General features: G+C 42.1%; 1 protein-coding gene across 11 annotated transcripts in view; it reads left to right on the top strand.

Annotated features, from left to right (window-relative positions):
* Gapvd1 (GTPase activating protein and VPS9 domains 1) overlaps window positions 1–12,959 on the top strand; it is a 76,448-nt gene that overhangs the window by 42,742 nt on the left and 20,747 nt on the right. For 6 of the 11 annotated variants that reach the window (XM_038335935.1, XM_038335930.1, XM_038335934.1 and 3 more), the window contains 7 exons: window positions 1,503–1,643; window positions 4,362–4,496; window positions 5,029–5,148; window positions 7,098–7,175; window positions 7,301–7,665; window positions 10,742–10,829; window positions 11,650–11,730. In XM_038335935.1, coding sequence (XP_038191863.1) covers window positions 1,503–1,643; window positions 4,362–4,496; window positions 5,029–5,148; window positions 7,098–7,175; window positions 7,301–7,665; window positions 10,742–10,829; window positions 11,650–11,730 — 1,008 coding nt within the window. Of the gene's footprint in view, window positions 1–1,502; window positions 1,644–4,361; window positions 4,497–5,028; window positions 5,149–7,097; window positions 7,176–7,300; window positions 7,666–10,741; window positions 10,830–11,649; window positions 11,731–12,959 lie in introns of those variants that run through there. The other 5 variants (XM_038335938.1, XM_038335936.1, XM_038335937.1 and 2 more) reach the window with 4 other exon arrangements.

The raw sequence follows: 12,959 nt of genomic DNA, 5'->3' as shown, positions 1-12,959 counted from the left end.
TATATATATATATATATATATATATATATATATATATGGGGTGTGTGTGTGTGTATGTATGTGTGTGTGTGTACTACATGTGTACCTGATATTCACAGAGGCCAAAAGTGGTCATTGGATTCCCTGGAATTGGAGTTAGAAACATTTGTGATCCACTCTGTGGGAGCTCTGGAACTGAACCTACAAGTTCAACAAATGCTCTCAGCTGCTGAGCCGTCTCTCCATGCGCTTATTGGCAGTTCTTTTAACGTTAGATCTATAAAAGGTAGCTTTTACTTGTAACTAATTTCAAAACTTTCTCATAACCCAAATAGAATGCTTCTTTTTTTATATAAATGATTTTATTTTTATCTTATGTGCATTGGTGTTTTGTCTGCATGTGTGTCTGTGTGAGGGTGTCAGGTTCCCTGGAACTGACAGTTGTGAGCTGCCATGTGGGTGCTGGGAATTGAACCCAGGTCCTCTAGAGGAGTAGTCAGTGCTCTTAACTCCTGAGCCATCTCTCCAGCCCCAGAGTTATTCTTTTATTAGCTTGAATCAAATGTAGTGTAGAGTTCCCATCTTTAATTTGTCTGTGTACCACATGTATACGACAGCTGCAGAGGCCAGAAGAGAGTAATGTATCCTCTGGCACCGGAGTTACAGCTCTCTGTGAGCTGCCATGTAGAAACTGGGAATCAAACCTAACTCCTTTGGAAAAGCAGCCAGTATTTTAACTACTGAGCCATCTCTCCTCATCTTGAGTATATTAAACACAAGGGTACAGTAATGTTTCATTCCCTCCACTTGTGCTTTTTAGTAGTGTATAGAGATTTCTCAATTGGTTTTGTATTATTTTATTCCAGATGCCAATGTAGTATTGTTCTAGGCCACAAGCAGTATTTGCAGTTGGCTGAGTGCTGTGAAGGAGCTGTGTAGTCTCTTGCAAATGTACTGCTCTGAATTTATTGCTGATATGCTGGAAGAAAACATATTTGGCTAATATAACTTTCTGTGGTTAAATTCTCTGGCATCCCTGTGGGACTATAAAGGTAAAAAAGATATCAAGGATATAGATAAGATTTGCTGAAAAGCCACGGTGAAAGTAAGTTGCCATGACTCTAAAGATGTGTTTTCCCTGTGGGGAGTCAAAGTTAAGCAGGAGGAAAAGAAGATTATGGTCCTGGAGGGATGGCTCAGCAGTTAGGCAATACATTTACTGCTTTTCCAGAGGAGAGGGCCTGAAGTCAGTTCTCAGCACCACGTAACTCTGGTTCCAGGTATTTGATGTCTCTTCTGATCTGCTCTGGCTCCTTCATGTGTGTGGTACACATAGTTCAGGCACATATATGCACATGAAGTAAAGAAAAGGAGGTGGTGCCAGTGTGTTTAACTGGGAACTTTGTGTTTTTAGTATCATGCTTAAATGAAATTCCTTCCTTGGCCACTTTCTTGTTGGTAAAGATTTTGTTTACCACTGTTCTCAGACCCTTCTAACATTTTGTTCCCACTGGTTTGTGCAGGTGCAGCAGCAGAGAATGTGTTAGGCAGTTTGCTGTGCCTCCCAGGTTCAGGGTCAGTTCTCCTTGACCCTTGCACTGGCTCTACCATATCAGAGACCACAAGTGAAGCTTGGAGTGTAGAGGTATTGCCAAGTGACTCAGGTTAGTATGCTGTCATTATTTGCATATTTTATTGTGTAAGGGGTCCTAATTTCTATATTAGATATATTTTGCCAACTGATATACTTTTGTTTTGTTTTGTTTTTTGAGACAGGGTCTGGTCTAGGCTGACTTTGTTTTCACAATACTTTAAAAGTACTAGAATTTTAGGCATTTACCACAGTACCTGATGACTCATACACACACATACACATAAGGCAAATGCCAGAAAATCAATTGTTGTTAAATTTCAAGTAGAACATTTTCTTTCCATCAAGGAAAAGTTTATTGTTAGTTAGCATTGATTAACATAGTAAATGCTACTAGACATGGTGGCACATGCCTATAACCCCAGCCTTTGAAGGCCAAGGCAGACAGATCTCTGAGTTCAAGGCCAGCCTGGTCTACAGAGTTCATGGACAACGAGGAATACACAGAGAGACCCTGTCTCGAAAAACCAAACCAAATAATAATAATAATAATAATAATAATAATAATAATAATAATAATAATAAATAGTATAGCAAATGCTGAGTCTGTATTAAATTATATTTGAAGCAATTGTTTGAAACTCAGCAGAGTTTTATGTGTATGTTGTGTTCAATATCTTTCACCAGTTCATCCCAGGATGAGAGTAATAACCCTGCTCAGGCTGCACATTTGCGTTTCTAGTCAGCGTCCTTACATTTATCCCTGGTGGCCAATGAGATAGCTTAATGAGTCCAAGGCTGGTGACCTGAGTTCAGTATCCAGAAGGAGAGAACCAGTTCCTAAAAGAGAAGCGCAAGCACACATGCACACATGTAAATTTAATCTTGGGGGGGGGGGGGGGCTGGAAAGATGGCTCAGTGGTTAAGAGCATTGCCCGCTCTTCCAAAGGTCCTGAGTTCAATTCCCGGCAACTACATGGTGGCTCACAATCGTCTGTAATGAGGTTCCCTCTTCTGGCCTGCAGACATACACAAAGACAGAATATTGTATACATAATAAATATTAACAAAAAAATTTAACTTTGGGAATAACTTGTCCCTTTTAAGGGATGTCTAAAAGTTTGTTTATTAATCTTTTTTAAATAAAAACAATTTTTAAAATTATTTGTTCATATAGGTGTCTATATGTGAGTATGTGCACATGTAAATGCAGGTGCCCACAGGTTATTGGGTCTCCTGGAACTGGAGTCTGGTTTTCATGAATGGTCTGTTGTGGGTGTTGGGAATTGAACTCCATCCTCTGAAGAGCAGCAGACATTGTTCATTGAAACATCTCTCTAGCCCTAATTTATTTATGTTTAGTTTTTATGTCTGAGTGTTTGTGTGCATGTATGGCGTGTATGTGTACAAAGGCCTGTGGAAGTCAGAAGAGGACATCGGACCCCCTGGGACTGGAGTTACAGCCATTTCCGAGCTGCCATGTGAGGGCTGGGAACTGAACCCAGGTCCTCTGTAAAAGCAGCAAGTACTCTGAGCCATCTCTCCAGTCTCTTAAAGGGTACTTAATTTAGTTGCACATGCCTGTTATTTCAGCTTGTGCTGTACAGCAAGACCCTTTCTCAAAAAGCTAGTAGATAAATAATTAGGTAAAGAAGTTTTTTGTTTTTGTTTTGTTTTTTGTTTGTTTGTTTTTGTTTGTTTTTCCCTTTTCTTTCTTTTTGGGGATGGTTTAAGACAGGATCTCTATATCTTGGACTTTTCCTGGAACTCACTATGTATATCAGGCCTCAAACTCCCAGAAATCCACTTGCTTCCATTCTCAGTGCTAAGATCAGTGGTGTCTGCCATCATGCCCATCTTAAAATACTCTTTAAAAATATTTATTTATTTACTGTTTATTCAGCCATCCATCCATTTATTTATTTACTTACTATACAGTGTTCTGTCTGCACAGCAGGAAAGAGCACCAGATCTCATTACAGATGGTTGTGAATCACCATGTGGTTGCTAGGAATTGAACTCAGGACCTCTGGAAGCTGGAGCTAGTGCTCTTAATCTCTGAGCCATCTCTCCAGCTCAAATGTAGTTTTGGGCTTCATGATGAGCTCAATTTTTTTCTTAGATTTATCTACTTATGTGTTTTATATACATAAATGCTTTGTCTTCATGCACACCAGAAGAGGGCATCGATCCCATTACAGATGATTGTGATCCACCATGTGGGTGCTGGGAATTGAACTCAGGTCCTCTGGAAGAGGAGCTCGTGCCCTTGACTGCTGAGCCATCTCTCCAGCCCTTTTGAAAGCACTTTTGAAAACATTAAAATTTAGACAAATCAGTGCAACACTAAGCTATTTTGTACCTTCTAATACTGTTTTCATGTTAACTAAGAATGTATTTTGGTTGCTATGTGGTGGTGTGTGTGTGCTTTTAATCCCAGCACTCAGGAGTCAGAGAGGCAGGCAGATTTCTGTGAGTTGAGGCCGGCCTGGTCTACAGAGTGAGCTCTAGCACAGGCTTCAAAGCTAAAAGCTACACAGAGAAACCCTGTCTTTAAAAACTTATATATGTTTTGTTTTTTCTTTCTTTTTTTATAGAGGTTAACATCTGTACAGAACAAACTGATTTATATCAGAAGAAAGCCATAACCTTGCCTTTTTGAAACCCTGATCTAACTAGCTCTGCTAAGTAGCTTAGACTTACACCTTGAGAGCTTGTTTGTCCGAGTCATAAAAGCTGAACTTTCCATGCTCACTGAATTACTAGATGACTCTTCCTGTCTTCTGTTCAGAGGCTCCAGACTTAAAGCAGGAGGAGCGACTCCAAGAGCTGGAGAGCTGTTCTGGACTGGGCAGCACGTCTGATGATACGGATGTCAGGGAGGTCAGTTCCCGCCCCAGCACACCAGGCCTCAGTGTTGTGTCCGGTATGTCTGTCTTGTTTTAAGGACTAGGAATTTGAAGGCATCCTCTATTTCCTATTTATAAAGTGTTACCAAAGAGATAGTGGGTTTCATCATTGTTGTTTCATGGTATGGTACTAGCTGTTGATCCCAGACTGGGCATGAAGGTCATGCTCCTTCACTGCATCTCCATCCCCAAGAGAGATGGTTGACTGAGAGTTTAGTCATCTCCATCATCGTCCTTCATGATCTTTGAGAACTTAGTGTGTGGCTTTACAGCTTGTTGAAACATCGATGATCCTCTACAATTCTTGATATTGTTGGTAGCTTCTGCTGCAATATTTAGGTATAACACGGTAATTCTGATAATGTTGTATAAAGTAAGATGAGTGTATTTGAATGACAGTATGATAAATTCACAGTACTCAGCAACACACATGTATAGAACTGGCATATATAAAGTTTGAGAAAGAATTTCTCCAAACTTCATATAATTTGTGTAACTACTCTATTCTTGTAGTTTATTTACTTACTTAATTTTGCTGTATTTTCAAAGGTATAAGTGCTACATCAGAGGATATTCCCAATAAGATTGAAGACCTGAGGTCTGAGTGCAGCTCTGATTTTGGGGGTAAAGATTCTGTAACTAGTCCAGACATGGATGACATAGCCCATGGTAAGTAGTGGAAGACAGAACGGCTTTTCAAAATGATTATATCATAACCTTCCCTGGTGATAATCCCAGTACTCAGGAGGTGGAGGCAGGTGGATCTCTATGAGTTTGAGACTTGCCTGCTCTACACAATGAGAATCTGTCTCAAAAACACCAAAGTGGGCCTGGGGGAGATGTCTCTGCAGTTAAGAGCACTGACTGCCTTTCCAGAGGTGTTAGGGGCCAGTGTCAACAAAAATACCTTTCTCCAGAGTAGATGCCTGGGAACTTAGAAATATAGTGAAGAATATGAAGATGTAAATGAAAATGGAGAAACAGAAACATATAGGATAGTATCAGGAGGGAATTTTTCAGTGGGTATTGAAAATTCACCCACGTTTAATTTCCAACTGTTTAAAATATCCCTGACTCCAAAAGGTAGGAGTAAGACAAAAGACTGCACTAACATGATACAAGGAAATGAACTGACCAGTTGAAGGTCTCAGGCTACATTCCTACTTAAACATTCTGTTACTAGAACAAAACAAGTCACCAAGTCACGCTTGCGCCCTAGACCAAAACACTCTGTAGGCAAACCACTCCCTGGGTGGAATCCCAAGTTATCTCTGTGAAGGAAACTGGAACTTGGTTGGACCCTTAGACTCTTGTTTGAGGTAGGAATAGATCTACTTCTGTATTCCTAGAGCCCAAGAACTGGCCATTAGCCACAGCTGTTGCCAATAACCTTGAGAGAGCAGAACCCTCTGCTCAACAACTAGGTGGGATCTTTGTTTTGAGGTAAAAAGCAAGACAACCTCATAGGAACTAGAGGCAAAATCAGAACTCTCTGACTTTGGCCAACTTGGAAACTCACAGAGGAGCTAGACCTTTAGTATCCACATGGCGGCTCACACTGTGTCTAGCTCCAGGGCCAAGAAGGTCCAATGTCCTCTTCTGGCCTCTGTGGATACTGTATGCACACACAGGCATACACACAAGATAAAACTAAATAATATAAAAAAACTCAACAGTAACAACAAAGGCCATATACTGTTAATATTTCATCGATTAGTATAACTCAGGCATAACTCATCAATGTGTACTTTAAATGTTCATATTCTAAATCTGAAATAAGGAAATTCATGAATGAAGAAAGTTTTATTCTCTGTATATTAATTATTTTAATATTTAACATTTCTAGTTGTGTTAAGATGTGCTTAAGGGTTTCTTTTTGGGAGTGGGGGCTCTGTAACCTAAAATAGTACATTTAGAAGTTAGAGTTTTTAAAATCAAGTCATCTGCTGAAAGCAATGTTATACTTTCAGAATTCGCAGTTCTTTAATCACCTCTTGTTTGGATAATATTGCTTGATTGTATAGGTCTGGGGAAGTTAGTCTCTGAGGGCTTGAGCCATTAGGAAAAATATGGTTGCCGTCTCATGGTTGTGCTCTTCACACTCGCTGTAGCAACATTCACATTTGTCTACTCTAAATGTAGTGAGAATCCTTACATGCAGATTAAAATGTAGGGTGATCAGAATTTTTTGCTTCTTGTTTTTTCCTTCCTTCCTTCCTTCCTTCCTTCCTTCCTTCCTTCCTTCCTTCCTTCCTTCCTTCTTTCTTTCTTTCTTTCTTTCTTTCTTTCTTTCTTTCTTTCTTTCTTTCTTTCTTTCTTTCTTTCTTTCTTTTTTGAGACAGGGTTTCTTTGTTTTGCCCTGGCTGTCCTGGAACTCACTCTGTAGACCAGGCTGGCCTTGAATTCAGAGATCTGCCTGCCTCTCCCTCCCTGTCAGGCACCACCACTATTTTGTGGGGTAATCAGAATTTGATATTTATATGTTTCATTTATTTCTGGTAAGCTTCTGAGGTTCTAATTAATAAAGAGAGAGAAATTGTGGAAGAGTACCAGTGCCTTCTTCAGTATGGGATGTGCTCTCTGCATCTGGCTTCATCTCATGGTTGGTCTTGTTGTAGGTGCCCACCAGCTGACCTCTCCTCCCTCGCAGTCAGAGTCTCTGCTTGCCATGTTTGATCCACTGTCTTCACATGATGGTAAGCTTGTGTCAAGAACTTTTGGACTCTTGTCATAAAACAGAAGCAAGATATTGCCAGCCTCTGGTTGATGCCTTTGTTGAGTAGTTCCATGCTGTCTGTAATACTTCTTTGCTGTGTTACAGGGGCCTCTGCTGTGGTAAGGCCGAAGGTTCACTATGCCCGACCCTCGCACCCACCCCCGGATCCTCCAATCCTGGAAGGTGCAGTGGGAGGGAATGAGGCCAGGCTGCCCACCTTTGGTTCTCACATTTTAACCGCAGCTGAAATGGAGGCATTCAAGCAGAGGCATTCCTACCCCGAGAGGCTGGTTCGCAGCAGGAGCTCTGACGTAGTGTCTTCTGTGCGGCGGCCTATGAGTGACCCCAGTTGCAACCGCCGTTCTGGGAATGACGAGCTCCCTCCAGCTGCAGCCACCGGTGCTACTTCTTTGGTGGCTGCACCTCATTCGTCATCTTCTTCTCCGAGTAAGGACTCTTCAAGAGGAGAGGTATGGGACACTAGCCATGTAGAGCTTTCATTTTATGGCCAGCCAGTGTTCTATGTGACGGGTTCCTATGAAGTCTGAAGTGAACGTGGACTGTGAACTGAAGATTGAGGATGCAGGCGGTGGTGGTGCGCACTTTAACCCCAGCACTCGGGAAGCAGAGGCAGGCAATCTCTGTGAGTTTGAGGCCAGCCTGGTCTATAGAGTGAGTTCCAGGACAGCCAGGGCTACACAGTGAAAAACCTGTCTCAAACAAAGAAAAAAAAAACCCTGTTAGTCTTAGTCATCCATTGAATAGATCCAGCACAGGTTGGTTCTGCGATCTTGTTAGATCTTTTCTGCGAGCAGTTCTGTGTCCAAGAACACCTAGGACTGACTTCCTGCTACTCTCTTGAGATGATTAAATGAGGAATGCCATTTTATTTGAAAGTCATGAAGTTGAGAAGACAAAACTCTTCTTTCTCAGCCCAGTTCTTTTGTCCCTCTTTGTTGAGTTCGTTGTACATTTCCAACAGATGACACATTTGTTCTGATGCTGTCCTGCATGTGATCCCACTCGTCAGCACTCTGAAATGTTACCCCAACTGTGTCTCCCCATGTCTCTTTTCATTTGTTTTATTGGTTTGTTGTTATTATTCTTGTTTTTTTTTTTTTTGAAACAGGTTCTTATTTTCTATCCCAAGGTGACCAGAAACTTATTATGTAGACCTGGCTGGCCTTGAATTTGTGATAATTCTTATGCCTCTGCCTCCACTCCCCTGAGCCATGGTCAGAGCAGCAGGACTCCACAGTCACTGTCACCAGGCCTCGTACACTTTCATTCTGCTGTTTGTTCACTTTCGTCTCGGCCAATTTTTCACCCTTTAATTATTTTAAAATTGTTTTTATTTTATGTGTGTGTGAGTGTTTGCCCGGATGTCTGTCTGTGTACCATACACATAAAGCACCTGCAGAGGCCAAATTAGGGCATCGGGTCCCTTAGGACCAGAGTTACAAATGATTGTGAGCCAGCATGCGAGTTTGGGAATAGAAGCTGGTGCGCTAGAAGAGCACCCAGTACCCCAACTGCTGAGCTCCTACGCTGTATTCTCTGTCTCTTCCTGGAGTTTAATTTTTCTCTACAGATCTTAGGTCCTTTGGTCAAAACTAGTTTTTAGAAACTGAGATGAGTCAAAACTCATTTCTGTGGCATGTTGCTGCTCAGAGCCTCTCAATGGCTACAGCTGGGTGATATTTGTGTGTGAGCCTCTGTGTACACAGTCACCTCCGTGTTCACTTCATCTCTGGCTTTCTCAGCACAGAGGAAGCAGTGAGCTCACACTGAGCACTTGGTTTTAGTCTAAAGAAAAGTTTATTCTGTTTCCCTCCCTCTCCCCTGCTTTCACTTTTCAGTAGTGAGAAACTGCTTTCGTTATTCGTCATGTGTGTAAACGTGTACACAAACATCCCAGTGTCACCTCTAGCTCGTGTGTAAATGTGTACACAAACATCCCAGTATCACCTCTAGCTCATGTGTGTAAACGTGTACACAAACATCCCAGTGTCACCTCTAGCTCATGTGTGTAAACGTGTACACAAACATCCCAGTGTCACCTCTAACTTTACTGCCATATGAGCCCCAGTCTCTCTGATTGCAGGAATCACCTGTTAAGTGTTTTTAGTAGTAATTTTATTCTCTCCATTCACATGAAGCATTTGAAGAACTCCTCTCTTCTATGTAGAAAGAGGCTGTTAGTTACAAAGTAGAAAGCACTCAGAATAAGATTGGACTGATGGGCAAGAAAAGGCACCTGCTCTAATAGCCAAGAATGTATTTTTAGTCACAATTCTGTAAATAAAAGAAATGAAAATGAAGAGATTTTCTGAGGTCACATAGGCTAGTAATAGAATTACTGGCCCTGTCCTTGAATGTGAACAGAGTTGATAACTGTATAATTGGTGACCAAAGGCAGGTCAAAGTTTGATGGGCAGATGTGCCACATGCAAGCTGTGTACCTTGAGGAAGGTCACCTCACTTAGCTTCATGTTTCTCATCAATAGAAAGGATTTAGGACAGGGAGTGGTGGCACACACCTTTAGATCTCTGAGTTCTAGGACAGCCAGGGGTTACACAGTGAGAACCAGAATGGGGCGGGGGGAAGGACTTAAGAACTGAGCATGGTAGCTCATGCCTATAATTCCAGTAATTGGGAGGCTGAAATAGGAGTATTGCTAAGGAAGAGGTCAGCCTGGGCTACAGATTGAGACCCTGTCTCAAAACAGTAACAACAACAACAAAGCCCCTAATAACAGGAGATATTTTCTCTAGCAGCTAAAGGGCTGAGAGATCTGTTCTCATGCTAGGTTCTGACACACCAGATTACTATTGCTACATCACACTGTCTCTGCCCTTGTTAGGATTCACTGCACTGCCTTTACTTAGGGTTTCCTGTTTTGTTTTGTCTTGCTTTTGTGCTTAGGATTGACCCCAGAGTTGGTACCTGCTGAGCACTTGTTCCTTCCACTGAGCTCTACCCAGAAGGAAGCTCTAACACTTCCTTTATAAGTGATCTTTGGGTACCCGTGATATCATGTCTGTTAGCTCTTTGGTTTCCTAGCAGTTATGGATAGTGCCTACCCTCACACACACCACCCTGACCTGGAGGGTGTTCTTTCTCATAGCAGAGGGTGCTGCAGGCATTAGTAGTTTTCTTTTTTTTTTTTTAAATATTTATTTATTTATTATGTATACAATATTTTTTGTCTGTGTGTGTGCCTGAAGGCCAGAAGAGGGCGCCAGACCCCATTACAGATGGTTGTGAGCCACCATGTGGTTGCTGGGAATTGAACTCAGGACCTTTGGAAGAGCAGGCAATGCTCTTAACCACTGAGCCATCTCTCCAGCCCCCGCATTAGTAGTTTTCTGTGCTGGGAATGTGGCTTAGTGGCCATGGGCCCTGAGTTCTCCCCTGCTAACACCCCAAAAAGAACAGTTTTGTTTTAAGGCAAATAGGACTGGCACACAGCCTTACTGAAATTCTTTTCATAGCAACTTATCCTGCTGCTCAACTCACAATAAAGCATCAGACTCTCTCTGCAGGCTGAAGAGCGCAAGGATAGTGATGATGAGAGATCAGACAGGAGCAGGCCTTGGTGGAGAAAACGCTTCGTGTCAGCTATGCCTAAAGGTAATTTTATAAAACTTTAGAGCTTCAAGTCTCACCACGCCTCTGTGACGTTGCTGGGCCTGTCTCTAGCTGTGTGGAAGTGTAGAACTGCTTTCACTGAGAGAATGCTCTGGCAGAGCTTTAAAATGTCCTGTTCTTTGTGGGAAGTGGCAGTGGTGTCCTAAATGGAAATATGCCAGTCACTGTTGTTAAACATGGAGGACTCTCAGCATGCTATTGTTGTTAATTTAATGTATTCAAGCCACTTTGATGTTCCTGGAACAAATCTAAGTTTTTCCTGTCTATGTGCATTGAAAACATGTGTGCCCTACAGAAGTAGCTAGTGTCTATTTTGGAAGGTAGTTGTATACATTTATTTTTAGTGAATAACCTGACATTGATTGAGTCAGCAAAAATTTCTCTTCCTGAAGGAAGAGATCATTCAAAAGTTGGGGACCTGTCCCATAGGCCTTTCCCCAGGCTGTGCACTTATAGGAGGCTGATACCTGCTTCTGCCCATGCTCAAGTCCACTTAATGGGGTGGAGTGAGTGAGGCAGGAACTCTGAATGTGTTCTTTTGGCGAGGTTAAGAGGCAATGGTTTTGATTTACTCCCAGTGGATCCTCATAAACCATTCTTTCTATGGCAGATGACTCCACAGTAGCTTCTGAAAGCTTCTTTAAGATCCATTGATGCTATCTTAATGATTATCAGTTTACGTTTGGGATTTCTAAACTTTTAAACTTTCAGCCTCCTTCACTTAGAAATGTTGGCACACCAGTTAACTTCCGAGGAGTGCAGTATGTTGTATGTCACACTACTGACTTTATTTAATTTCCAGCTCCTATACCATTTAGAAAGAAAGAAAAACAAGAAAAAGACAAAGATGATCTGGGGCCTGACAGATTCTCAACACTCACAGGTTTGTAGACCCATGGGCTTCCTAGCTCCTTCATTCCCAGAGCACATATTTCATAACATTTTTTTCTTGGATGCCATAAGCGTTGCCTTTTTAGAAGAGTGTGTCTGTGTGTGTACGGTGGGGAGTATGTTCTTCGTGGCTCTGTGGTCCCCTAGGGGCCACGGTGGGTCTTGGTGTGCTCTTCCTACAGACCACCACTACCATCACCATCCTCATTACCATAACCTGTTTCTGACAAGGCCTGCCTGGGAGCTCACCGCCAGGGGATGATGCCACGGGCTCCGGGCTCCGTGTGTGGTGCTGCCTCTCATGCTGTGCATGCTGTATCTCTGGACGATTGGCTGGCTAGTTTTCTCTAACACTGGCTGTAGGATACTAAATTTATTTTCATCTGTAGTTTGTTCTAGTTTATTCAGGATCACAGTGAAACCCTGTCTTGGGGGAAAAGAAAAAGAAAAAAAAAAAGATGCTCTCAAAAGTGACCAACCAGCACAATACGTGCAGCATCCCATTTTGATGCTTGTTCTAATGTCTGATTGTGCATGTTAAGTGTACCCATATATCAGTCTGTATAACCCTGCTTTATTTGGTACAGTAACTTTCCTATAATAAAGGGTCTGAGCAGCAGGAGACGGGTGGATAGGCCGCAGTTCCCTGGTGACCACAGCCCGTCTGTCCTATTCAGTCAGCAAATACTGGTTGATCATCTGAGTCTTGTCAGACACTGTACTAGGTACTGTGGGTGTTAAATCAAATCACACATGGCCTGTGTGTGCTGGAGCATTTCAGTGTGGTTAGAAAGAGTTGAAAAGATGCTGTTTTGGGGCAGTGTATCTGTGTTTTCCTCTGTCCCAGGTCTTGCTGTTAGGACACCAGTGTCACTGAGTACACTGGTGCACGCCTTTTAATCCCAGCACTCAGCAGGCAGAGGTGAAGGCCAGCTCGGTCTACAGTGCCTTTAAAAGAAAGGACAGAGGGGAGTACTACAGTGCATACAAGCTGACTTACATTGTTGATTAAGGACTTTGAAAAAGTTGTAAGTTGTTAGGTCTTTGAGCAATTTTTTTTCTCTCGAAGAGATTGGATGCTGAATAAAGCTTTTTTCTTTTCACAAAGTGGTTCATTTTCTTTGGGTCTGATTGAAGAATCTTAGCATTCTTATTGGAGAAATTCTGTCCAATCCTAGCTAATGGAGGTTTCAGTGTTATAAACAGGTGTTCCATGTGAGC

The sequence above is a fragment of the Arvicola amphibius genome, chromosome 7, assembly GCF_903992535.2.
Source record: "Arvicola amphibius chromosome 7, mArvAmp1.2, whole genome shotgun sequence".
Classification (NCBI taxonomy): domain Eukaryota; kingdom Metazoa; phylum Chordata; class Mammalia; order Rodentia; family Cricetidae; genus Arvicola; species Arvicola amphibius.
Note: the sequence above shows the minus strand (reverse complement) of the source record. Positions and strands in the feature narration are given on the sequence as shown.